At 48.2% G+C, this 27,452-nt stretch overlaps 1 protein-coding gene across 2 annotated transcripts in view; it reads left to right on the plus strand.

Moving 5' to 3' along the window:
- LOC106601601 (speckle-type POZ protein) overlaps positions 1-27,452 on the plus strand; it is an 86,965-nt gene that overhangs the window by 27,747 nt on the left and 31,766 nt on the right. For both annotated transcript variants that reach the window (XM_045715379.2, XM_045715378.2), the window contains exons 3-6: positions 16,659-16,922; positions 17,322-17,443; positions 17,613-17,764; positions 24,297-24,424. In XM_045715379.2, the coding sequence (XP_045571335.1) occupies positions 16,845-16,922; positions 17,322-17,443; positions 17,613-17,764; positions 24,297-24,424 (480 nt within the window). In that variant the 5' untranslated portion in view covers positions 16,659-16,844. The remainder of the gene's footprint in view (positions 1-16,658; positions 16,923-17,321; positions 17,444-17,612; positions 17,765-24,296; positions 24,425-27,452) is intronic.

The raw sequence follows: 27,452 nt of genomic DNA on the forward strand, positions 1-27,452 counted from the left end.
AATGGTCTGGAATCAGGTTGTAAAAGTTGCAAAGCTTTACAATTTTGTATATTTGTCCCAGTCCTGAGTCAAGACAGTGTCGGGTCTGAGTACTGACTAGACGCGGTGGCATTTAGAGGCCAGCCACCACACACACACACACACACACACCAAGGTGTCTGGAGTCTAGATGTACTGAACACTCAGCGTAGTCTCAACACTTCATCACAACCGCAGGGCTTTAAAAAGAAAGTTTGGCCATACCTACGGGTGGTGGCATCTGTTAGTCTTCATGCTTCTACACCTTCCACAGACAGGAGCTGCTCATTCTCAGCATTCACTGTATAACTAACTCACTGTTTAATTCATGTATGGATAATATACATGTAGAAAGGTGAGATGGAAGTATGTAAAGCAAGTTTAATAGTGCTGCAGAAATGTAAATGAGGGAAGAAGTGTGTGTGTGTGTGCGTGCAGTAGGAGGTGGAGTGTGTAAATGTGGTAATTGGGGAGCAGAGTGACGTCGGGGCACCAGAAGAGTAGCCCCTGTCGCATGGCGAGCAGCAGACGGATAGAGCTGAACTTATTAGTGCTGCTGCCTTCCCCTCCTTTCCCCCAGCTGAAAAGAGCAACACGAGAAGACGGGAAGAGGGAGAGCACGGCGTTTCCTTCTTTACCTCCATCTCAACCCCTCCCTCTCTCTATTCTCTCCCTCCTTCCTTTCTACTTGTCTATTGTGTTGAGTGTTTGTCGAAAAATGGCCAAGAAAAAGTCCATGTTACTTGTTGTATTGTCTCTGTCCATGCATTACCGTTCACTTGGACCCTCCATCATCTGACTAGCCCTTCTATCTCCATTACTAGACACAGCTCTGGCGATGGTGTACTACAGTGGGCTGACATGCCTATTCCACAGGGGGTTTGTGCTGTTGAATGGTCCTGCTTAGTCTCATTGTGGGGGGGGCCCACATGTTCTCCTGGGAGGGGCACAAAGGGAGGCTGTGTTCTGTTAGAAATGAGGGAGAATGTTCACAGAGGTGGGGTGACGGCGTGGGGCAAGGGGTGTACCCCGTTATCTCCCTGTGGCAGGCGTTTGCCCTTGATCGCAGTGTCTCAGCACACAGCATGACAACTTAAGAGAGGGGTTGATCTTAATTAGCTCTGCTGAAGTACCGTAATTTCCCGACTATTAAGCGCACCTGAATATAAGCCGCACCCACTGAATTATTTTGAACATAAATAAGCCGCACATGTCTATAAGCCGCAGGTGCCTACCGGTACATTGAAACAAATTAACTTTACACAGGCTTTAACGAAACACGGCTTGTAACAAAAATAAATAGGCTCTAACGAAACACGGCTTGTAACAAAAAATTATAATTAGCAGTAAGCTTTAGTTGTCTTTTTGCACTGAGTCAATTCCTCACGCTGCTGTTTCCAACGTCTTATCATCGACTCATTAAGACCAAGCTCCCGTGCAGCAGCTCTATTTCCTTTTCCAACAGCCAGATCAATCGCCTTCAACTTGAAAGCTGCATCATATGCATTTCTCCGTGTCTTTGCCATGATGAGGGTGACAAAATGACTACCGTAATCAGAATGATGGGAAGTTTGAGAGCGCTCGATTTAATCTAAACAGTAAACAAAAAAGTTGTTTTGACCTTAACCCGTTCGGCAATTTCATTGGTCTAATGAAAGCTTCATGCCGCCAAAAAACTGAGCACGTCACAGAATGTAATTTTTTTTTAAATTGAAAGCGGAAAAAATCCATATTAGCCGCGTCATTGTTTAAGCCGTGAGGTTCAAAGCTTGGAAAAAAGTTGCGGATATGATGGTGGTGATTGCAGCTATAGGTGTTCACATTCTTCCATGACTATATATTGCTCCTAAAGTAGTTTAGTCTCTCTCTGTGAGATGCCTTGTGGAGAGGCAGGTGGGCAGTGGGTGGTCTGGGCCTTGGTGTCTGACCCTCACTGTCAGCTGTGTCTGTGTGTAAGGGAGTACGTTTAGAAATGACAGGTTTCCATTTTTAATGAGAAGAAAAAAGCCTGTCCTCAACTCAAAACGCTCGCCCTCTTGTCTTTCTGTTTCTCTATGCAGCAGTGGACCTGAGTAGACCCACACACTCTCTGGTGTCTCTCTCTCGCGCACTCTGGCGTCTCTCTCTCGCGCGGCGCTCTGGCGTCTCTCTCGCGCGGCGCTCTGGCGTCTCTCTCGCGCGGCGCTCTGGCGTCTCTCTCGCGCGGCGCTCTGGCGTCTCTCTCGCGCGGCGCTCTGGCGTCTCTCTCTCTCTCTCGCGCGGCGCTCTGGCGTCTCTCTCTCGCTCGCGCGGCGCTCTGGCGTCTCTCTCTCGCTCGCGCGGCGCTCTGGCGTCTCTCTCTCGCTCGCGCGGCGCTCTGGCGTCTCTCTCTCTCGCGCGGCGCTCTGGCGTCTCTCTCTCTCTCTCGCACGGCGCTCTGGCGTCTCTCTCTCTCTCGCGCGGCGCTCTGGCGTCTCTCTCTCTCTCGCGCGGCGCTCTGGCGTCTCTCTCTCTCTCGCGCGGCGCTCTGGCGTCTCTCTCTCTCTCGCGCGGCGCTCTGGCGTCTCTCTCTCTCTCTCTCGCGCGGCGCTCTGGCGTCTCTCTCTCTCTCGCGCGGCGCTCTGGCGTCTCTCTCTCTCTCGCGCGGCGCTCTGGCGTCTCTCTCTCTCTCTCGCGCGGCGCTCTGGCGTCTCTCTCTCTCTCTCGCGCGGCGCTCTGGCGTCTCTCTCTCTCTCTCGCGCGGCGCTCTGGCGTCTCTCTCTCTCTCGCGCGGCGCTCTGGCGTCTCTCTCTCGCGCGGCGCTCTGGCGTCTCTCTCTCGCGCGGCGCTCTGGCGTCTCTCTCTCTCTCGCGCGGCGCTCTGGCGTCTCTCTCTCGCGCGTCTCTTTCTCTCGCGGCGCTCTGGCGTCTCTCTCTCTCGCGGCGCTCTGGCGTCTCTCTCTCGCGCGGCGCTCTGGCGTCTCTCTCTCGCGCGGCGCTCTGGCGTCTCTCTCTCTCGCGCGGCGCTCTGGCGTCTCTCTCTCTCTCGCGCGGCGCTCTGGCGTCTCTCTCTCGCGCGTCTCTTTCTCTCGCGGCGCTCTGGCGTCTCTCTCGCGGCGCTCTGGCGTCTCTCTCTCGCGCGGCGCTCTGGCGTCTCTCTCTCGCGCGGCGCTCTGGCGTCTCTCTCTCGCGCGGCGCTCTGGCGCGGCGCTCTGGCGTCTCTCTCGCGCGGCGCTCTGGCGTCGCTCTCTCGCGCGGCGCTCTGGCGGCGCTCTCTCGCGCGGGGCTCTCTGGCGGCGCTCTCTCTGGCGGCGCTCTCTCGCTCTCTCTGGCGGCGCTCTCTCGCTCTCTCTGGCGTCGCTCTCTCTGGCGTCGCTCTCTCTGGCGTCGCTCTCTCTGGCGGCGCTCTCTCTGGCGGCGCTCTCTCGCTCTCTCTGGCGTTGCTCTCTCTGGCGGCTCACTCTCTCTGGCGGCTCGCTCTCTCTGGCGGCGCTCTCTCGCTCCTCTCTCTGGCGGCTCTCTCTCGCTCCTCTCTCTGGCGGCTCTCTCTCGCTCCTCTCTCTGGCGGCTCTCTCTCGCTCCTCTCTCTGGCGGCTCTCTCTCGCTCCTCTCTCTGGCGGCTCTCTCTCGCTCCTCTCTCTGGCGGCTCTCTCTCGCTCCTCTCTCTGGCAGCTCTCTCTCGCTCCTGTATGTTAGACCATAAATCTAATATAGATCTAAATATAATAAGTCTGTCTTAGCTCTCATATCTGTCAGTGTAGACCAGTCAAGTTGTCAGGGGCAAGAATGACTGTCACAACAATGTTGTATTTCGAGAACAGAAAATAGGCCGAATGCCTGGCAGCTTTGGTCAGCATATGTTAAAAATAAAACAGTTAGGCACATTGATTGTTTCCAGGCAACACGATTTGTGAGAGGAATCAGAAGAGACAACTGGAGGGTATGGAGAAATGGAGCTTAAGACAGGCTTAGTATTTGGTCCCTTTATGAGCAAGGACTGCTAATTACCAAGCTCTCTAGTCCTCAAAAAATGTGTTTTGAAATCCACTTGATGTTTAAAATGGAGGCGAAAGCGTGTTACCTGGCAAAGTCAAACTGAAGGACATCTACTTCAAAAACATTATCTAATTCTCTTTTTGTTTGCTTTTTCTCTCATGCTCTCCTTTGAATTATAACACCCAAATTATAGAGCATTTTAGAGTATCTCTCTGGGTTGTTTATCAGGTTGCAGTTTTTGGTCCACATTGAGACACTTTTTTTCGTTATCTGAAGCAAAAAAGAATGGGTCGAAGGGGGAGTCTTGGGGATCCCCACTGTCTGTCTGAAAGCTCTCTCCTTACCTTACTGATTGCTTGGAGCTTATTATGGAAGTCAATCGTCTCTTCACATTTACAGATAGTTACATCTATGTTTACAGCTCATGTCCTCTGCTAGGTGTAATGATTGCTTTTACAGATATGAACACGGGCCTCCAGAAGGTAGGAGTGGGGGTTGTAGAGACTTTGTTGAGGGAAGTGCACAGGTCAATGAGAGAATACAGTAGATCGTCGTGTGGGGATTCTTCCTGATGGTATGAGCCTTATGGTCCATGTTAAGTCTTACATGGGATGAGCTTAATTAAAAAGTATGTAATCTGACTTTTTTTGTGTGTGAGTGAATACGTGTGCAAGGTTTTCTGTTTATCTTGATATTTTTTTTGTTTTTGGCAGTTTCTCTTTGTTCACATTTTGCACCATATTTCTCTCTTGGCCAGTCTCTAACAATGGAGTACCAGATACCAAGAAGGTCACTGAGGGAAAGGAAATGGATCACCAGAGTTGTTTCCATAACCACCAATAGCAAGTAGCACCATCCATCTAAAATGTGGTTACTGCCGTGTTATGGCAATCAGCAACCTTTAATGCTCCTCTGTTGGAGACTAATGGAACAATGGAGAAAAAATTAAAACATTTAAACAAGGCGAAGAGAGACTCCCTCTCACTTAATTTGCATTTTAATTATAAATCGCATAATTACAACGAGTAAGGTATCACACCAGCCTCTCTCTCTCCCTCCCTCTTCCTCCCAGCTTCGCTTCATAGGTTAGAAAAACTCTAACTCCATGTATTTCTTTAGGGTAGATAAATAAATAGGGGGAGGGGGAAAACAGCAGACTGCGGCAAGGCAAAGGTTAAAGCAGCATTACTATTAGCTCTGAAGTGTGTTGGTTTATACTTGATGTGCAGGAGATGGATATATAGCTACGCTCTACAGTCATGTCTGTTCAGAGTTCTTCTATGGGCGCTGTCATCTTTAATCAGGAGAAGGTTGGTGTGTTAAAGTCTCCTAAAGCTCAACACTATTTGTCTTTGTCAGGAAATCCTGTCATTTTGGAAAAAGTTACTTACATGTGGTGTTTGACTGTGCCTATGTGATTGTATGTGAGCTTACAACTGTGTTTGTCTGCCCTTACAATTGCACACAGTTAGGTGTTCCGTTGTGAGTGTAGCTCTAATTGATCCTACTGGAACTGTGAGCAAGGATTCAGACCTGTGACTTAATGAGAGGGGACTAGGTCACACGGCAGCTGGCCAGCTTTGAGGGGAAGCAGGGAGGGGAGAGGGTTGGGATATGTGATGGAGCCAAAGAAGGGGAGAGTGAGATCTAGGTTTAATGCCATGGCAGCCTTCTGGGGGCTATAGAAAGCCAGAGAAAGGGGGTTGAGTTGGAGGTATACTGAGGGGAGAGAAAGGTGGAGATCTCTGGGTAGGGAGTCAGTGATATGGAGCCAGATAATGATATAGTATCAGTTGGGCTGTCTCCACGGTTCTCGTAGGGCTTTTGTCTGAGTGGCTCTTAATCCATCTCTCCTGCCTGCGGCTCTGCAGCCCCGGCTCTGCAGCCCCGGCTCTGCTCTGACACACTCCTTGCCTCTGGTCTTGGTGTGTCTGGGGGATCAGGGCAGCTCTGTGCTGAGCTGGCTGGACAGACACAGCTCAGCTTACATGCACCACAACCATCACGTGTTTTTGTCAGAGCTGTACATGTCTGTCATACAGGTGCTGTATGTTACTCTTCCGACTGTCAATCCTACCTGGAACTGCACTCCATATATGTTGTATTCGCTTGCCTTTAAGGCCAGTATCTCTTCCTGTCTTTTACTGTAGCCATCATACTACATTATCTTCTCTCCAATCTCTCTTACCTTAGCCTGTTACTCTTACCTTTTGATTCCTCTATCTGGAAATAAAGTTATCCACCTGTTCCTTTGACCCCCACTGATGTTGGAGCAGTTTTTATCCCCGACTCAGTGAGACTCCTAGATCATATCGGAGCTAAGATCACACTTCAACTGCTCACCACACAGCATCCGGCTAGCCTGCAGGGACAATTATACATTCTCTAATAGCAGTGTTTCAGTGATCAGTTATGACTGGTCTGTCTGTCTAATTGGTGGGGAACCTTCAGTCAGTACCGTGTGTATTTTTCAAATGGGGGTCAGAGCCTTCAGCTGATCAATCTAGTCTGGTCTGGACACACTGCTTTAATACGCTCCCTTTCATCGCTCTACCACCCTAGCCGCTTTTAATTCAACCTGACCTTCTAATTAGCAGACTTCATTAACCCTCTGTCAGATGTCTCGCTGGAGGAAAGGGAGGAGGGGGTGATGTTAAAATAAGGTAACGAGAATCAACGTATTTTGATATGTGGACAAACTTCACACCACCCCCCCACTTCCTCTGGCTGCACATCCTCCCCCTGGCCAGGTGGTGGCGGTGTCTGGCTGCTCGGCGCTAGCTAGCGTGTCTTCTCCTCTCAGCAGGAAGCGGGCCCGGAGGGAGAGGCTGGTGGGTGGTGCCGTGTATTTGATGTTTCTCTTTCATGTTGCAAGTGAAAGGGAATTTAAATGGAGAGCCGTTATGCGTATGCTTTTTTTCCCCAGAATGAATGTTTTTTTTCTTCTGAGTAGAGCAGTAGCCAGCTGTAATGAATTCCAGAAGGGGTTCCATCCTCTTCTTCTCTTGTCATCCAGCAGGACCTCCTATTTGACAGCAGGCCCGGCGTCTTTAAGTCCCTGCCGCATGTTGGCATGTTGTTCAGGCTATATTTTAACTATTCTATATGGATGTATTTAGACACTCACTAGTCCAGGGGTGGGCAATAACTTCGGCTTGAGGGCCACACTGGGATTTCAAAAATCAGCACTTTTTTTCCCCGGACTGATTTGTTTGTCTAAAGCAGTTTGTGGACCAGAGAAAGGACAGTTATTTGAAAATGTAGAGGTCCATTATCAATTCTCCATACATTGTCTAGTTTTAGAATTTCAATACATTTACATTTATTGTTTTACTCAAACCACCCCGGGGAATGGGCTTGGAGGCCGGAGACAGCCTGTGGGCCGTATGGTGCCCACTCCTGCTAGTCACTACACAAATTGACCACTCTTGCACTAGTGAAAGATTATGTCTATCTACAAATGTTCAATATATATACCCAGAGCTTTGTTCATGTGGTTCCTTTTTATTGATGTTTCTCAAACTAGAGTATGTAATAACTTGTGTTTATTAACCTCTTACATCTAGACGTTCCGCTAGCGGAACACCTGCTCCAATATCCAATGGTAGGCGTGGCGCGAATTACAAATTCCTCAAAAATACAAAAACTTCAATTTTTCAAACATATGACTATTTCACAGCATTTTAAAGACAAGACTCTCCTTTATCTAACCACACTGTCCGATTTCAAAAAGGCTTTACAGCGAAAGCAAAACATTAGATTGTCAGCAGAAGTACCCAGCCAGAAATAATCAGACACCCATTTTTCAAGCTAGCATATAATGTCACAAAACCCCAGAAGACAGCTAAATGCAGCACTAACCTTTGATGATCTTCATCAGATGACACACCTAGGACATTATGTTATACAATACATGCATGTTTTGTTCAATCAAGTTCATATTTATATCAAAAAACAGCTTTTTACATTAGCATGTGACGTTCAGAACTAGCATACCCCCCGCAAACTTCCGGGGAATTTACTAACAATTTACTAAATTACTCACGATAAACGTTCACAAAAAGCATAACAATTATTTTAAGAATTATAGATACAGAACTCCTCTATGCACTCGATATGTCCGATTTTAAAATAGCTTTTTGGTGAAAGCACATTTTGCAATATTCTAAGTACATAGCCCAGCCATCACGGGCTAGCTATTTAGACACCCGGCAAGTTTAGCCTTCACCAAAATCAGATTTACTATTACAAAAGTTTGATTACCTTTTGTTGTCTTTGTCAGAATGCACTCCCAGGACTGCTACTTCAGTAACAAATGTTGGTTTGGTCCAAAATAATCCATCGTTATATCCGAATAGCGGCGTTTTGTTCGTGCGTTCCAGAAACTATCCGAAATGGTAAATCAGGGTCGCGCGCATGGCGCATTTCGTGACAAAAAAATTCTAAATATTCCATTACCGTACTTCGAAGCATGTCAACCGCTGTTTTAAAATCAATTTTTATGCTATTTATCTCGTAAAAAAGCGATAATATTCCGACCGGGAATCTCCTTTTCGGCAAACAGAGGAAAAAACACAAAGACGGGGGCGGCCAGTGCACGCGCCAAAGCCCACAGTCCCTTGATCGGCCACTTGACAAAGGCGATAATGTGTTTCAGCCTGGGGCTGGAATGACGACATTCAGGTTTTTCCCGGGCTCTGAGAGCCTATTGGAGCCGTGGAAAGTGTCACGTTACCGCAGAGATCCTTTGTAATAGAATGAGATGTCAAAGAAAGACAATAAATGGTCAGACAGGCCACTTCCTGTAAAGGAATCTCTCAGGTTTTGACCTGCCATTTGAGTTCTGTTATACTCACAGACACCATTCAAACAGTTTTAGAAACTTTGGAGTGTTTTCTATCCAAAGCCAATAATTATATGCATATTCTAGTTACTGGGCAGGAGTAGTAACCAGATTAAATCGGGTACGTTTTTTATCCAGCCGTGAAAATACTGCCCCCTAGCCATAACAGGTTAAGAAGTGTACTGTTGAATCTGCAAGCTCCCTCCAAGCTACAGTCTAGCTGTATATTAACTCTAGGAGAGAGAGAATGGAGTGTTGTTCTGAATGCTGATAGATTGGAATCATGGCTGGTCTGTCACATATGAGTAGACTAAACCCCCACTGGAACGTTCTAATGAGAAAGAGAACCACGAGGTACATGGGATGCCTCGACTTTCAGTTAGGCTACCTGAACTCACCTGAGATGACTGAGAAACATTCATATTGCCCCAGTTCCAAGGTGGCGTAGCAGTCCGACGTCTTTGTCCTCGTCGTGTCCCGTGTATATATATTTTTTCTTCACATATATTTTAAAAATATATTTTTCTTAACCTCAACTACAACATACTCTCCTGCAATCCGCCTCACCCATGTGGTATGGATCTGCTATTTTCTTTCTTTTGAACCGGAACCCCCAACAGAAGCTAGCCAGCTAACTAGGTCGTAGTCATCGGCTAACCTTTAGCCCGGACAACTCTTGCCAGTCTGCATAGCGCGACTCAAACCAGAGCAAATCAGACATATTTTTCTCCATATCTCTGGTTTCCTACCGCAAGCTCAACCTTTTCACCTGGATCATCGCAGCTAGCTAGCTGCTATCCGAGTGGCCACTCCTGGCTAACGTCTCTGTCCCGAAGCAAGAACCAATTAGCCTAGAGCTAGCCATTGCTAGGCCCATCTCCCGGCTAGCTGAAGAGGTCCATCAGCCACTCCTTGGGCTACAATACCTATTTTTCCAATTGGCCTGGACCCCTTTTACTGCTGACACGGAGCCCCGCCGATCCATCACGACTGGACTATGGACGTAATCTGCCCGAGAGGTGTTTTCCAACTGGCTCCTCTGTCGCGTTGTCCCCTGAATGCCCATCTGCTAGCCTGCTAGCCGCGGCCCGCTAGCTGTCTAGAGCATATTGGGCTGTTAGCCGAATAGGTCCATCGGCCAATTTCTTGGGCCACTATGCCTATTTTGCCAATTGGCCTGGACCCTTTTACCACACGAAGCCCTGCTGATCCATCACGACTGGACTGCCGACGTAACAGCACGAGGGGGCTACAACAGACTTCTTCCTTCGACGTCCCCTTTCTGCTAGCTTGCTATTCCCGGCCCGCTAGCTGTCTGAATCGCCGTGTCTCCAGCCAGCCGAGCTACTCACTGGACCCCTATGATCACTCGGCTATGCATGCCTCTCCCTAATGTCAATATGCCTTATCCATTGCTGTTTTGGTTAGTGATTATTGCCTTATTTCACTGTAGACCCTCTAGCCCTGCTCAACACGCTTTAGCTAACCATTTAGTTCCACCTCCCACACACGCGGTGACCTCACCTGGTTTAAATTATGTTTCTAGAGACGATGTCTCTCTCATCGTCACTCAATGCATAGGTTTACCTCCACTCTATTCTCATCCCAGCATACCCTTGTCTGTACATTATGCCTTGAATCTATTCTTCCGTGCCCAGAAACCTTGCCTTTTTACTCTCTGTTCCGAACGTACTAGACGACCAGTTGTTATAGCCTTTAGCCGTACCCTTATCCTAGTCCTCTGTTGATGTAGAGGTTAATCCATGCCCTGCAGTCCCTTGCTCCACTCCCATTCCCCAGGCGCTCTCATTTGTTGACTTCTGTAACCATAAAAGCCTTGGTTTTATGCATGTTAACATTAGAAGCCTCCTCCCTAAGTTTGTTTTACTCACTGCTTCAGCACACTCTGCCAACCCGGATGTCCTAGCTGTGTCTGAATCCTGGCTTAGAAAGACCACCAAAAACCCTGACATTTCCATCCCTAACTATAACATTTTCCGACAAGATAGAACTGCCAAAGGGGGCGGAGTTAGCCTACAGAGTTCTGTCTTACTATCCAGGTCTGTGCCCAAACAATTTGGGCTTCTACTTTTAAAAATCCACCTTTCCAGAAACAAGTCTCTCACTGTTGCTGCTTGCTATAGACCACCTTCTGCCCCCAGCTGTGCCCTGGACACCATATGTAAATTGATTGCCCCCCCATCTATCTTCAGAGCTCGTGCTGTTAGGTGACCTAAACTGGAACATGCTTAACACCCCGGCCATCCTACAATCTAAGCTTGATGCCCTCAATCGCACACAAATTATCAATGAACCTACCAGGTACAACCCCAAATCCGTAAACACGAGCACCTTCATAGATATCATCCTAACCAACCTGCCCTCCAAATATACCTCTGCTGTCTTCAACCAGGATCTCAGTGATCACTGCCTCATTGCCTGCGTCCGTAATGGGTCTGTGGTCAAACGACCACTCCTCATCACTGTCAAACGCTCCCTAAAACACTTCAGCGAGCAGGCCTTTCTAATCGACCTGGCCCGGGTATCCTGGAAGGATATTGACCTCATTCCATCAGTAGAGGATGCCTGGTTATTCTTTAAAAGTGCTTTCCTCACCATCTTAAATTAGCATGCCCCATTCAAAAAATGTAGAACCAGGAACAGATATAGCCCTTGGTTCAAAAAAGTTCTGGGACACTGTAAAGTCCATGTAGAATAAGAGCACCTCCTCCCAGCTGCCTACTGCACTGAGGCTAGGAAACACTGTCACCACCGATAAATCCACGATAATTGAGAATTTCAATAAGCATTTTTCTACGGCTGGCCATGCTTTCCACCTGGCCACCCCTACCCCGGTCAACAGCCCTGCATCCCCCACAGCAACTTGCCCAAGCTCCCCCCATTTCTCCTTCACCCAAATCCAGATAGCTGATGTTCTGAAAGAGCGACAAAATCTGGACCCCTACAATTCAGCTGGGCTAGACAATCTGGACCCTCTCTTTCTAAAATGATCTGCCGAAATTGTTACAACCCCTATTACTAGCCTGTTCAACCGCTCTGTTGTATCGTCTGAGATCCCCAAAGATTGGAAAGCTGCCCCGGTCATCCCCCTCTTCAAAGGGGGAGACACTCTAGACCCAAACTGTTACAGACCTATATCTATCCCAACCTGCCTTTCTAAGGTCTTCGAAAGCCAAGTTAACAAACGGATCACCGATCGTTTAGAATTTCACCGTACCTTCTCTGCTATGCAATCTGGTTTCCAAGCTGGTCATGGGTGCACCTCAGCCACGCTCAAGCTCCTAAATGATATCATAAGAGACAATACTGTGCAGCTGTATTCATCGACCTGTCCAAGGCTTTCGACTCTGTCAATCCCCGTATTCTTATCGGCAGACTCAACAGCCTTGGTTTCTCAAATGACTGCCTCACCTGGTTCACCAACTACTTCTCAGACAGAGTTCAGTGTGTCAAATCGGAGGGCCTGTTGTCCGGACCTCTGGCAGTCTCTATGGGGGTGCCACAGGGTTCAATCCTCGGACCTACTCTTTTCTCTGTATACATCAATGATGTTGCTCTTGCTGCTGGTGATTCTCTGACACCATTCTGTATACTTCTGGCCCCTTTTTGGACACTGTGTTAACTAACCTCCAGACAAGCTTCAATGCCATACAACTCTCCTTCCGCGGTCTCAAACTGCTCTTAAATTCAAGTAAAACTAAATGCTCTTCAACCGATGGCTGCCCATGCCTGCCCACCCGTCCAGCATCACTACTCTGGACGGTCCTGACTTAGAATATGTGGACAACTACAAGTACCTAGGTGTCTGGTTAGACTGTGAACTCTCCTTCCAGACTCCCATTAAGCATCTCCAATCCAAAATGAAATCTACAATCGGCGTCCTATTTCGCAAAACAAAGCATCCTTCACTCATGCTGCCAAACTTACCTTCGTAAAACTGACTATCCTACCGATCCTTGACTTTGGCGATGTCATTTACAAAATAGCCTCCAACACTGGATGCAGTCTATCACAGTGCCATCCGTTTCGTCACCAAAGCCCCATATACCACCCACCACTGCGACCTGTATGCTCTCGTTGGCTGGCCCTCGCTTCATATTCGTTGCCAAACCCACTGGCTCCAGGTCATCTATAAGGTGGGGCTTTACCTAGCAAAGACTTATCTCAGCTCACTGGTCACCATAGCAGCACCCACCCGTCGCACATGCTCCAGCAGGTATATTTCACTGGTCACCCCCAAAGGCAATTCCTACTTTGGTTGCCTTTCCTTCCAGTTCTGCTGCCAATGACTGGAACGAACTGCAAAAATCACTGAAGCTGGAGACTCATATCTCCCTCACTAACTTTAAGCACCAGCTGTCAGAGCAGCTCACAAATCACTGTACCCGTAAATAGCCCATCCAACTACCTCATTCCCATACTGTTATTTATTTTGCTCCTTTGCACCCCAGTATCTCTACTTGCACACTCATCTTCTGCACATCTTTCACTCCAGTGTTTAATTGCTATATTGTAATTATTTCGCTACTATGGCCTATTTATTGCCTTACCTCCCTTATCCTACCTCATTTGCACACACTGTATATAGATTTTTCTTTTGTATTATTGACTGTTTGTTTGTTTATTCCATGTGTAACTCTGTTTGTGTCGCATTGCTTTTCTTTATCTTGGCCAGGTCGCAGTTGTAAATGAGAACTTGTTCTCAACTAGCCTGCCTGGTTAAATAATAATAATAATAATAATAATAATAATAATAATAATATATATATTTTTTAACATCTTCCTCTGCACCCCGATCTTCTGTTTCTAATGGGAGGGATGGAGAGGACACGACATCATTCAGACCCTTGGTTTCCTGGGAACTGTTTGTCCATATGTCAATGTTTGAGTAATGCACGCACCTCTTAGTGGTGAGGTGAAGGCTGTGGTGGGAGGGAGGTGAAGGCTGTGGTGGGAGGGAGGTGAAGGCTGCGGTGGGTGGGAGGTGAAGGCTTGCGGTGGGTGGGAGGTGAAGGCTGCGGTGGGTGGGAGGTGAAGGCTGCGGTGGGTGGGAGGTGAAGGCTGCGGTGGGTGGGAGGTGAAGGCTGCGGTGGGTGGGAGGTGAAGGCTGTGGTGGGAGGGAGGTGAAGGCTGTGGTGGGTGGGAGGTGAAGGCTGCGGTGGGTGGGAGGTGAAGGCTGCGGTGGGTGGGAGGTGAAGGCTGCGGTGGGTGGGAGGTGAAGGCTGCGGTGGGTGGGAGGTGAAGGCTGCGGTGGGTGGGAGGTGAAGGCTGTGGTGGGTGGGAGGTGAAGGCTGCGGTGGGTGGGAGGTGAAGGCTTGCGGTGGGTGGGAGGTGAAGGCTGCGGTGGGTGGGAGGTGAAGGCTGCGGTGGGTGGGAGGTGAAGGCTTGCGGTGGGTGGGAGGTGAAGGCTGCGGTGGGTGGGAGGTGAAGGCTGCGGTGGGTGGGAGGTGAAGGCTTGCGGTGGGTGGGAGGTGAAGGCTGCGGTGGGTGGGAGGTGAAGGCTGCGGTGGGTGGGAGGTGAAGGCTGCGGTGGGTGGGAGGTGAAGGCTGCGGTGGGTGGGAGGTGAAGGCTGCGGTGGGTGGGAGGTGAAGGCTGCGGTGGGTGGGAGGTGAAGGCTGCGGTGGGTGGGAGATATGGACTGGCACAGTGAGAGAGGCCTGTCTATGTAATTAATATAAATGTGCTCCAGGTCTCCTTTCTCCCTCATCCTGTCGGTCCCCACAGCAGCAGACTAGGATGGGATATGGAAATGAGATGTGGGCGGTAGGCAATCACGCATGTACACAAACCGAGAAACACTCACCACACACCTGTCTGTTACACACCGCTGCCATCCTTAACTCATACTTTGTTTAGTGATTTGTTTTCAGGGGAGCACACAATCCACACAACCCTCTTAACGCTCTCTGACGTAGTGCTGTGATGATATTTATTTCCCCTGCCGTGTGTGTTCTTACCTGTTAGTCCTTCTGTCCATTGGTGCTGACTGTCACCAGCTGAATCACCATGATGAATGAACCTTCTTAAGATTTTGAAGTGAGGGAGTTCAAGGATTACCACACACACACACACTACCACACCCCCCACTATCTCTGAGTTGTTACTGTCATTTTTCTGCTTCTCTGCTCCTGATGATTGTCCTGAAAAGACAAATCAATCCCCAGCTTTATTCTGGTTAAGTGTCATCTGGGTGTATTTAGAAAAGCTGTGAAGTTGTTAGCAATGATGCCAGTATTGTCATGTTTTCTTAGTGGTTCCCTCGTGATAGCTGTTGGCAGCACACATGTTGGGAGACAGTAGCCTATACAGAGACATGAGAAAACACACAGCTTAAGGAAACATACGGGGGCCACACATTTATTGCACCCATACAACGCACACATTCCGCCACACAGCAGTTTGCATGTGTGCATGCATTTGTGCATTTAAGCTGCATATTTGTTACACCCATGAACACTCACTAGTTCACACAGACTATAATTCATTGTTAGGACGTCTCAGGTAATTTAAATTGCAAATCAGTGCTGCCTTGTTCTCCATCTTTTGATTAATATTGTATTGTTTTACTGAGTAAAAATGCCACCAGTGTTTTTCATCCGATGCAAATAGAAAAAAATAACAAACAGAAAGATCAGATCCAACAAAGTTCTCTCTAAACATTCATTAAGTCCTGTCTGTGTGTCGTCTCACCCGTCTCCACTCTGTCAGGCAGAGGAGGTGGACGGCCCCCCCCATTGCCCTTTCCTTCCCTCTCACTCTCTCACACACAGATTCTGGGAAGTTCTCTAGGTCCTGAACTTCCCTTTCAATCAGCCACTAATTAAGAAGCAAAGCGAAGGGATTGTCTGGCTACGAGACAGGGGGACTTGCAGGTTGACTGAGAAAAGAGAGAGAACAAGAGAAGAGATGAGACTTTGCCCTGAGACCCTGCGATATCTTCAATTTGACATGTGCAGGATGAGTGAGAAAATGGAGAAAGGAGCCAGGGGGGAGAGGGAGGAAAGGAGCCAGGGGGGAGAGGGAGGAAAGGAGCCAGGGGGGAGAGGGAGGAAAGGAGCCAGGGGGGAGAGGGAGGAAAGGAGCCAGGGGGGAGAGGGAGGAAAGGAGCCAGGGGGGAGAGGGAGGAAAGGAGCCAGGGGGAGAGGGAGGAAAGGAGAACAAAAGATGATAATTTGTTGATTTTATTTAACCAGGCAAGTCAATTAAGAACACATTCTTGTTCTATTCCCAGGGGTCATCTGTGGTTCTGTAAAGGTGATATTGAAGAGAAGTAATTGGTTAAAGTCACAGTTCTCTCTCATAGATTGTAGATCTATGGTTCAACTGAAGTCAATGCTGTTTTTCTATTGTGGCCGTATTCACACATGTACCTTGAAAAACAGAGTGAATAACTTGTGCACACACAGACTGATAGAAGTTTGCACATTTTGGAATAGGCTATGACTTTTCCAAGTCAATGTGCTCTTTGAAAGTTCTATATGACCTTGTGTAGGCTACTTGAGTGAGTGGAGATTGGCAGGCAGGTGTGGGATGATAGTCTTAAGCCTTGCTCTTCACTCTCAGTCACAGATCGGCTGGCACTCCGCTCCGCTCAAAGCAAAAGAAAGGCAGAACCACGGCAGATAAACGAGGGCTTTTCTCACTGAAGCCAAGCGAGCAGCGTGCACAGCCTCTCTGATTTAAATGCAGAGGCCCTTTGAAAACAACAATTCAGAGCTGTTTTGTCCTACTTACTGAGCAATACCGCTCAATTACAATTAGCCTTTTAACACACACGCACTGACTATAACACCTATGATAATGCTGCTCTCTCTGGTTGTAGGGTGTTGCTGTGGGTTCCCTGGACATTCCCCAGACGTTATCCTTGGCTGGACCCTTGGCTGGTGGTCTGGTTGAATACTTAGCCCATTCAGTGGTGTTTTGTTGGGCTCAGCCACCCCTCCACTCTGCCCCCCTCCTGGCTGGTGCTCAGGCTCCACTCAGGCCCCCCCCTGCCTCAACGCTGGCGATGTCAAGAGTCCCGAGTCCCCCTCCCCCCGCGGACATGTCCAGCGGCCCTGTGGCTGAGAGCTGGTGTTACACTCAGGTAAGCGTGTGTGTACATGTATCTGTTTTTCTATGTAGAGTACTTACGTCTGTCTGTCTGTCAGTCAGTCAGGACTGACAGACAGTGCTGGTGTTTTTGATAACAGCCTGTTTAAAGAAGAGGGATGTATTTGTTTTTTTCTATTGATGTTTTTCATCTCTCTGTCCTTGCAAAATCATTTTTTGTTGCAGCTTTTTAATATCCTTTCTTCTTCCCCTGTTTGTTGTCAGTGTTTATTGAGATGAAAGGCAGGTTTGATGTGTGGTTTTGAAGTCCAGGCTGACCAACCAGCCACTTAGCTACCTGTATGGAATAGATAAATAAATTAAAGTCATCATGTCTGATTCCGGCCTTGTGTGTGTGTGTGTGTGTGTGTGTGTGTGTCCCTACCTCTGTTAGATCAAAGTGGTGAAGTTCTCTTACATGTGGACCATCAACAACTTCAGCTTCTGTCGCGAGGAGATGGGCGAGGTCATCAAGAGCTCCACCTTCTCATCGGGAGCCAATGACAAGCTTAAATGGTGAGTGGAGGCGGGGCCAAGAAGTGGGCGCTATGGATAAGCCATAAGGGACTACAGGACCAATAGCTTGTCCATGATTGATCTGATTTAGACTCCTAAGTCTGTTGGACAGGTAGTTGACTGACCTTGTCTCTGTATGACTGATGCTGATCCCTCCCTCTGTGTCCAGGTGTTTACGTGTAAACCCTAAAGGCCTGGACGAGGAGAGTAAAGACTACCTGTCCCTCTACCTGCTCCTGGTCAGCTGTCCCAAGAGCGAGGTGCGTGCCAAGTTCAAGTTCTCCATCCTCAATGCCAAGGGAGAGGAGACTAAGGCTATGGGTAAGTCACACTTGATTTGAGTTGATTTGGATCCCCGTTAGCTAATGCCATGACGACAGCTAGTCTTCCTGGGTCCGACACATGACGAGAATGGCATTACAGACAAAAATACTTTAAAATGTACATGTATTTAAATAACATTAACAAGTAGACATTACAGACATTTAAAATACCTGGAAGGAAACAGTCAGTTCAGGTGTCAGTATCTGTCCAGTCATATGGTCAATCTTAGTAGAAGTACTTTTTAATGTTTTGCTTGGGAAATATCTATCCCCAACAACCCACCCTCTCTATAGGGTCAGTGGTGCTGTGCCATTGTAGTCCCATTGTGTACCTAGCTTGATATTCTGCTGGTGTGAGAGAGGTAATGTGATAACAGAACTACTTATAACAATACACTCTTGAACCTCTCAGCTCAAACCTGTAGCTTGGCAGTAGAAAATGGAAGCCATGTTGACCAATAGGAACAAGGTTAGGAAGTTTCAGAGATGTATTACCGGTGTCTCTGAAGTTTACTAAGTGAGTGTGTGCATAGGAGGGGGTGAGGGAGCCAAAGTGTGTCTAATTCAGTGTGCGGGCCGAGGTGTTGATAGCCGTATGGGTGTGTGTAATCACTGCAGGTGGGATTCGTTCCCCCCCTGCATATTTAAATCAAAGTAGCATGGAGCAATTATTGTCTTCTGCCTCTTCTCTGGCTGATGAATTGGAAAGGAAACGTGTTTCTTCCAATGCCTACTCTTTTTAATTAGGTTATGTTATGGGGAGGAAAAGCAGACTTGTTTGGAATTGATTAGAGTGGGCCAGATGTGACCGCTTCCTGGTTATCAGGCTCTCTACCTGGTTGGTTGTCTCTCCTCCGGCACCCCGTCGAGCACAGGAAGTATGGGAGGAGGTGAGGAGAGGGGCAGAGGAGGAATGTTTGTATCAGAGGTGTATGCAGCAAGACTGTTTACAACCCCCCGCAGTGCAGGTCGTGTAGAAAGGGAAATGGTTTTCCTGTTGAGAAACAACTACCGCGTGAACTCAACCCCTCACACACTTTCGCTCTACATCTTCATTGTGGCAGTGCTTTTTCACTCCTCAACAACAACACGTTCACAAACACTACTGTTATGAAACAGGCCCTGTGCCGCATACTGTAATTGTGCATCAAGTTCACTTGAGAGGCTCTTAAGGTACAGTTAATGCATAGTTGGCTGTGCCCATTTCGCTGCACCACTCTAAGGGGGACAGCAGTAGCCTGCAGAGTGGGTAGCAAACACCACCTAGAGTCATTTCATTCCTTCACTCGGTCAGCTCACCTGAATCTGCCTCTCCACATGACCACTAAAAGAGATTAAAGATGGAGAATGTTAAGAAAAGGTCTTCTGTTCTCCTCTTCGTGTCTCTGGGGGGGTTTGTTGTAAATTGTGGTCTTTGGTGGTAGACCCCCAGCCCCCCCGCCCCCAGACGCAACCCATCTTGCCCTCAGCTCTCTGCTCGCCTTGTCACTGGTGAAAATTACCCGTAGCCACCGTATTCGTGACAAGGGGCTTCAGCGAGCACTCCGTCTGAGAATATGGCAGTAAAGATAGCTCTATCTGTTCTGGATCATTTAGAATCCAATTAAATCCATGCCTCCTGAAGAGAACCCAGGCCAAATAAAAACTAAGTGCCTTAATTAAGAAGGCTGTGGCTCAGAGTGTGAGGACTGTTTATGTGGCATGTCACTGCCGGGGCTCTCCACACAGTCTCACAGGGCCACACACGCCACTGAAATGGATAGTAAGACCAAGTACAAATTACTGTGATACATAGCTAAATAAACAGATATATAGGTGGTTAGAAATATGGTTAAAGATTATTGTGAGTAATGTAAAGATGCTGCATATATCATTTGCTGCCTTAAACATGAACTGTTTCAAGTGGATCTAACCTTTAACCTCATACTGTTCAGCCACCCCCACCTGAATAGAGGGCCTCAATCAGTAATGTATGTTGGTCTCCTCTGTTGGTCTCTGATGGTGTTACTGCCTGCTAATGGAGATAGATTTGGGCTCCACTGGCAACCCCCCCACCTCTCTCTCCCCTGAACATCCTCTCTTCTCCGCCACATCATTTCTCTCCCTGGCTTAGTCGCTAGCTAGCTGGCTCTCCTGTGGGATTGTGGAGGAACGGTTTGTAACGTGTCTCTTGGCACCCCCCCCCCCCCCCTCCTCTCCTGTGCCAGATAAAGCAGCCTGCTGGCAGACACACTGCTGCACTGACAGCTCTGAGAACACAGAGAGAGAGGAAGTCTCCTGCTATATGGTGGTGGTGGCTAGGGTTTATTTAAATGGCCCAGAGCTGAGGGTTCCTCTCAGACACTGGGCTCTGTAGTGCTGTTTAGGTACTAAGTGCTAAGGAGAGGTTATGTCTCCAGTGTGTTTGGTCACAGGCTCAAGTTCAGGTTCATTTGCTGTGTACACAGGTCTTCATACACTGTATATTTGAAAAGAACCATCTCATTTGCCAGTAGTGTTTGTGGTGTTGTGGTTAGTGTCTCCTGGCTGATTGAAACCTCTGTCTGAATGCTTGTCTGTGGTTGTCAGAGCTGGTTGCCCGCGGTAACTGATGGGGGCGGTCAGGCATTCAGTGTGGTTGTGTTGTGGGAAGAGTCATTGGACAGTCTTTACATAATCACATATCCACACGGCTAGAAGGAACGTCGTTACACATGTTTGTGCTGACACTTGCTTATAGAGCTCATTATTCAATAGAGATGAGATTTTCTTCGGAAATGGCGTGTGTGTGTGCTCGTTTGTGTATTTGTTGTGTGTGTGTGTGTGTGTGTGCGAGCGAGCTTGTGTGCCTGCCTTCCAGGTTATATGTCAGCCTATGTAGGTGTGTGGGGGTTGATGCAAATGCAGGTACTCCATTACACATACTGAAGCGTTGACTGTATGTGTTGTGTAGTGTATTTAATGAATGGGATTTAGACTAAAGGGCAGCAGTTGAAGTGGAGGGAAGAAGTGGGATGTAGGCAGTAGTGGTTGGGAGGATGGGGTTGAAGTGTGTGTATGAAGTTCTAGGTGTGTGTGTTTTGATTGTGTTTGTGTAATTGGGAAAAGCTCCAGGCTCCTTTTGGGATTCTCTAAACCTCCTTCCAGAGAACAGATGATCAGAGGGATGGAGGGATTAGAGTTGTGTTTTGAACTGATGTACATACTGTACATTACACGTTCTCTGTCATGCCCGCACACACACACTCTTAGTGTGACCCACACTATTGAGTAGTGCTCCTCTGTTGGCCCGGAGTGTGTGATGTTTGCCAGCCAGTCTTCTGGGTGACCTTCTCACTGTGTGTGTCAACCAGGCCCCTGAGCCACAGCCTGAATATGTATGCTATGCTCTCTAAAACACCCTGGCTCTCCTCTCTCTGGCTCGCTCTGACTCCATCTTTCCCTTCTCCTCTCTGAAACTTTGTCCCTGTCTCTCTCTTTCCTATTTTTTTTCCTTTATCTCTGTCTCACTTCATCGATCTACATATCTCACCTCACATGCCACCTCTGTTAATGACAGGCTTCTATCCACTGTTTGAGTGACCTGCTTCCATCGCTGGTCTTCTCACTCCTCCTCCTCCTCTCCTATTTGTCATTCCCCTCCTGACTCGGTGGCCCAGCCTGCTGTGACCCAGCCTGCTGTGACCCGACCGTGACCACATGCAGTCTGACCTGGTTGATCCCATGGCAGTGTGAGGTTCTGGTCCTGCTCAGGAGACCCAGTGGAGGCAGCAGGGTCAGCTGAGCTCAGCTTAATACACACACACGCATACACTCACACACACAAACGCACAGTCGCGTGCACACAGACATACACCTTAGTGTGGAAAGTGAGCAGGGACTGAGCAGTAGAGGAGAAATCTCACCTCTCTCCCTCTTCCTGCCGTTGGACTCCTCTCACCCTTTCTTCTCTGTGTTCCGTTCCGTCCCTCCCTCCTCCCACCGTCCTCACACCTCACTTAGGCTGAGACCCAGCCCTGTAGGAAGTTGTCACAGGCTGCTGGTCTTCTTCCACACCCTGATAACACACAGAACAATCCCTCCACCACACAGGGAGAGGAGCTGCTGGTCTTCTGTCATATACCCTGATAACACACAGAACAATCCCTCCACCACACAGGGAGAGGAGCTGCTGGTCTTCTTCCACATACCCTGATAACACACAGAACAATCCCTCCACTACACAGGGAGAGGAGCTGCTGGTCTTCTGTCATATACCCTGATAACACACAGAACAATCCCTCCACTACACAGGGAGAGGAGCTGCTGGTCTTCTGTCATATACCCTGATAACACACAGAACAATCCCTCCACCACACAGGGAGAGGAGCTGCTGGTCTTCTGTCATATACCCTGATAACACACAGAACAATCCCTCCACTACACAGGGAGAGGAGCTGCTGGTCTTCTTCCACACCCTGATAACACACAGAACAATCCCTCCACCACACAGGGAGAGGAGCTGCTGGTCTTCTTCCACACCCTGATAACACACAGAACAATCCCTCCACCACACAGGGAGAGGAGCTGCTGGTCTTCTTCCACACCCTGATAACACACAGAACAATCCCTCCACTACACAGGGAGAGGAGCTGCTGGTCTTCTTCCACATACCCTGATAACACACAGAACAATCCCTCCACTACACAGGGAGAGGAGCTGCTGGTCTTCTTCCACACCCTGATAACACACAGAACAATCCCTCCACCACACAGGGAGAGGAGCTGCTGGCCAGGGGACCATGCCTGATTCTCTCTCGCATATCGGAAAGGAAATGGAGAAAAGGCAGACTGAAAGATTTGAGACAAACAGGCAGTTGATGCTAAGACAAAGATGCAGTGCTTTTGCTCTGTGTGTTTGTGTATCCAACCATACACTCCTTGGCATGTCAAGTCCATAAAAGTTTGACGTGGCTTTCAACAACACAGGTTTAAGATGAGTGAGAGACTGACGCAAAGCCTTTAAATGAAAGTCTTCTGACATCAGTTCCTATTATGCAGAGAGGAAAAGAGGAGAGTGACGATGAATAAAGTAGGGAAAAGAGGAGAGAAAAGAGCCTTTGGAGTGTTTGGATTTCTGTCAGTCTGAGAGGGTGGCTGTCAGGGCCTGTTTGTAGCCCGTCTCTAGAGGAGGGATTAGAGGGAGAGGACCCCCTGATTGAGCACTGGGGTGGAGAACTGGATATGCGCTCAACTCCACCACTGCCTGCATGCATCCCAAATGACAGCATGTTCCCTATTCTATATAGCCCATAGGGCTCTGGTCAATGTCGTGCACTATAAAGGGAATAGGGTGCCATTTGGAACGCAGCCCCTGCCTGCCTGGTTGACTACTGTACCCACCACTGCATCATACCGCTGCTGGTGAATTTCACATAGAGCTTTCAGCAGAGCTGTTACCCCATCTGAATGTCTCCCACTTGGATATGGCAGGAGATCTCTTATGGCTTGGACACCAGTAGCGTTTGCTGGCTGATGGTACTCAGCACCCCTGCACAGAGTTCTGGCTGTAATTTGCTAACCGATTCTTCATGTAGAATCGGGTGAAAACGTCTGCAGCCAGACGTCCATCAGTGGGTGGTTCCTAAAACACACCACGACGAAAGAGCGGCAGACAGGCCGTCGGCCTGGTGTGTGTGGTTCTCTAGACCCCAGGGATCATCCTATATGGCAGGGGGGGCCTGCCCTACAGGGGGGGCCTGCCCTATAGGAGCTTCTTAGATGGGATCCTGTCATTCTATACGTGACCAGGGATCTTTATGTGACGTTTCATTGGAGATCTTTGAGAGGGTCTTGGAGGAGTAAAATGTCTGGGCAGGGAATTCATTGTTATCTGACTTGGCAGACTCTTTGGTCCTGAGCCATTTACAGTGAAGTGAGTGCATTTATATTTGTAGTATGTGATCCCTGAGGGTCTTGAACCCATGACCTTGGCGTTGTTAGCATCGGTCTTACCAACTGGGCCATCAGAACCACTATGGTACAGCAGCGTCTCTGACTCTTGTTATTGTGTTATGTACGTTGACTATGTCCTCAGTGGTCGTGTCCCAAATAACACCCTATTCCCTATGTAGTGCACTACTTTTGTAGTACACTATATGGGGAAAAAGTGGCCATTCTGGACGCAACCAGTGTATGTACGTATTCCTGGTGAAGGACCGCATGAAGGCATTTCTCTTGTGTGTTTGTAGTGCACAGAACCCTCCCTGCCACTTCTCAGGCAGACATACTTGGCAGTCCATAAGCACTTTATAATGGGATGCTTTGATCCCTGCTTTTTCCACCTGCTTATCGTGCCTGTGTGTGTGTGTGTGTGTGTGCCAGAGATGAGGGAGTGTATGAAAAATGTCTCTGTGGAGTGTGGCATCGTTTTCTTATGAGGTGTTAAAAGTCCCCTGCAGGTGACACTTCCTTCATTCAACCTCCTGTCTGGCTATGCTCACTCACTTTCTCCTTTCTCATGGTCATGACAGACACACGTGCACTAACTGTCTGTGTTGTTCCCTTTTACAGAGAGCCAGAGGGCATACCGGTTTGTCCAGGGGAAGGACTGGGGCTTTAAGAAATTCATCAGGAGAGACTTCCTGCTGGACGAGGCCAATGGGCTGCTGCCTGACGACAAGCTCACTCTCTTCTGTGAGGTAGGACACAAGTTCACACAACATAGAGATACAGGTAACTGACAAAATAAAGTAAATGAGGGATTCAAAGTATATTGAAAGCAGGTGCTTCCACACAGATGTGGTTTCTGAGTTAATTAAGAAATTAACATCCCATCATGCTTAGGGTCATGTATAAAAAAAGCCCAGTTGTCAATTATTTTGTCTACCCTGGCTAGAATAATGGATGTCAGTGACTTTGAAAGAGGGTCTCAATGGAGCATATGGGGTTAAAGGGTGTGTGTCAGTCACCAGATCTCAACCCAATTGAACACTTTAAATTCGATTCTGGAGTGGCGCCTGAGACGGCATTTTCACCACCGTCAACAGAACACCAAATGATGGAATTTCTCAGGGAAGAATGGTGTCGGATCCCTCCAATAGAGTTCAAGACACTAGTAGAAATCTATGCTAAGGCACGTTGAAGCTGTTCTTGTTCATGGGGCCAATGCCCTATAATGTTGGCAGTTAGATGTATCTCTATAGACGGGTTGGTTGTTTAGCAACTACATCGACTTGTGTTCAACTATGGGGCAAAACGGACAGGGTTGGCTAAAATTGTTGATAACATGTAAACAATATTTTGTCCCCAATGTTTATTGAAAACCTAAATGAAGTTGCACAATGAGAACTTGTCTCTCAAATACTTTGTTGCGGTTGTTGGTTGACTAGCTAGATAGCAAATTCTTTACCATGTTAGTATAGATGTGAAATCAGTCAAAACACTTCAAAACAAGGCATGGTATCAAGATCAAATGAGCTGAAACGAGACACTTACGCTTCACCACATCCTAGTTTCTTGTCGTTGTTGCTAGCAATCTGACCATAACACACGGCCTTATGCCCCTTTGAAGTGGCACACAGCTAACCCGTTTATAGGACACGCACAGCTAACCCGTTTATAGGACACGCACAGCTAACCCGTTTATAGGACACGCACAGCTAACCCGTTTATAGGACACGCACAGCTAACCCGTTTATAGGACACGCACAGCTAACCCGTTTATAGGGCACGCACAGCTAACCCGTTTATAGGGCACGCACGCACAGCTAACCCGTTTATAGGACACGCACAGCTAACCCGTTTATAGGACGCGCACAGCTAACCCATTTATAGGACGCGCACAGCTAACCCGTTTATAGGGCGCGCACAGCTAACCCGTTTATAGGACACGCACAGCTAACCCGTTTATAGGGCGCGCACAGCTAACCCGTTTATAGGGCACGCACGCACAGCTAACCCGTTTATAGGGCACGCACAGCTAACCCGTTTATAGGGCGCGCACAGCTAACCCGTTTATAGGACACGCACAGCTAACCCGTTTATAGGGCGCGCACAGCTAACCCGTTTATAGGGCGCGCACGCACAGCTAACCCGTTTATAGGGCGCGCACGCACAGCTAACCCGTTTATAGGGCGCGCACGCACAGCTACACTGGGACTAGGGCCAGGAGTCTGTCCTAACCATGTGACCTGACCAGGAAAACCTCATGGGTCATCACTAGTTGCCACAAAGTCATAAACCCGTCTATTTCTGCAATTACTCTTCGCCAACCCTAACATCACTCCTAACCTTATGCCTAACTTTTTAAATTAAGACCAAAAAGCTCTGTGCTGATTCTTATTCGGTCAGTTTGTCAGTAGGGCTCAGGTCAGATGCTATAGTGTTGGGCTAGATTATATCCCCTGTTATTACTAGGCTGTAACAGAGGGGGCAGCAGAGGTCAACCATCTCTCTCTCTCTGTGTCGCCCCCGTTGGATCGGGGAACAGAGTAGAGGTGAACTTCCTGGATATGTTAATGTTCTCGTTGTCAGGCATGCGCCCATAAATGTTTAAAAAGCATGGTGGTGGCTGTTTAAAGCAAACCTAATTAACCCTGCGGGTATGGTGCTGGAATCCATGTCTGGAAGTTTCCCCCTGTTTGTTACGAGAGAGAGAGGAGCGATGTGCAAGTCTGTTTAAAGTGCTTCCATACTGGGCCTATTGACAGAGGAGTAGGAGAAGCATAGCAGCTACTACAGAGCTGTGGGGGGCGGGGTGAGGTGTGTGTGTACTGTGTGTGTGTGACTGCGTGTACTGTGTGTGTGTGTGACTGCGCGTACTGTGTGTGTGTGTGAGACTGCACGTACTGTGTGTGCATGCACAAGTGCCTATGTAAGAGAGGCTTGGCATAGAGAGTACTTCCAACACAGCCCTCCCCAGTGGTGTTAGGCTGCTGGTTGGTTATAGTCCTGGGTGGCTGCCCCTCTCTTCTGTAAATCTCTGGTAATTACACCAGCTCCATTAATGAGGAAACCCATGTGGATTTGGCTGGGCGGTACACTGTATTTTACTATATACCAGCATTGATGCAGGGACCGGTTTAGGTTTTTACTTTAACTTCTATAACAGTATTTGAATGTTTGGTTTGTAATATGCCATGTGTAATGTCCATTTCCTCGCAGACCCACACTTGTGTTCAGTCTACGTGTTCAATGCAGCACATGCTACAATGTTGATGACATCGATGTTTCCACTTAGCTTCTTAATATAAATCCACAAGCGTTCTATAAATAAACTATGAGTTGAGTTTCTTACAACCAGACCTCAACCTCAACGAACACCTTTGGGATGAATTGGAACGCCGACTGCGAGCCAGGCCTAATTGCCCAACATCAGTGCCCGATCTCACTAATGCTCTTGTGGCTGAACGGAAGCAAGTCCCTGCAGCAATGTTCCAACATCTAGTGGAAAGCCTTCCCAGAAGAGTGGAGGCTGTTTATAGCAGCAAAGGGGGGGACCATCTCCATATTAATGCCCATGTATTTTGGCCATATCACCCAGTCCTAGTGTGGGTTACTGTAGTGAGTTAGTGACCCTGGAATAAATGATGAGGGTGCTACCACAAGGTCTTCCCGTGGGCAGGTAAGAATGTAAAGTACTTCAATATTCCAGGTCTCCGATGGCAGTCTTTACTACCATCGGAGACCTGTCTCCTCGTTCTCTCATTCTCTTCTCTTTTTTTTTTC

This window comes from Salmo salar, chromosome 03 (assembly GCF_965601325.2).
Source record: "Salmo salar chromosome 03, fSalSal1, whole genome shotgun sequence".
NCBI lineage: Eukaryota > Metazoa > Chordata > Actinopteri > Salmoniformes > Salmonidae > Salmo > Salmo salar.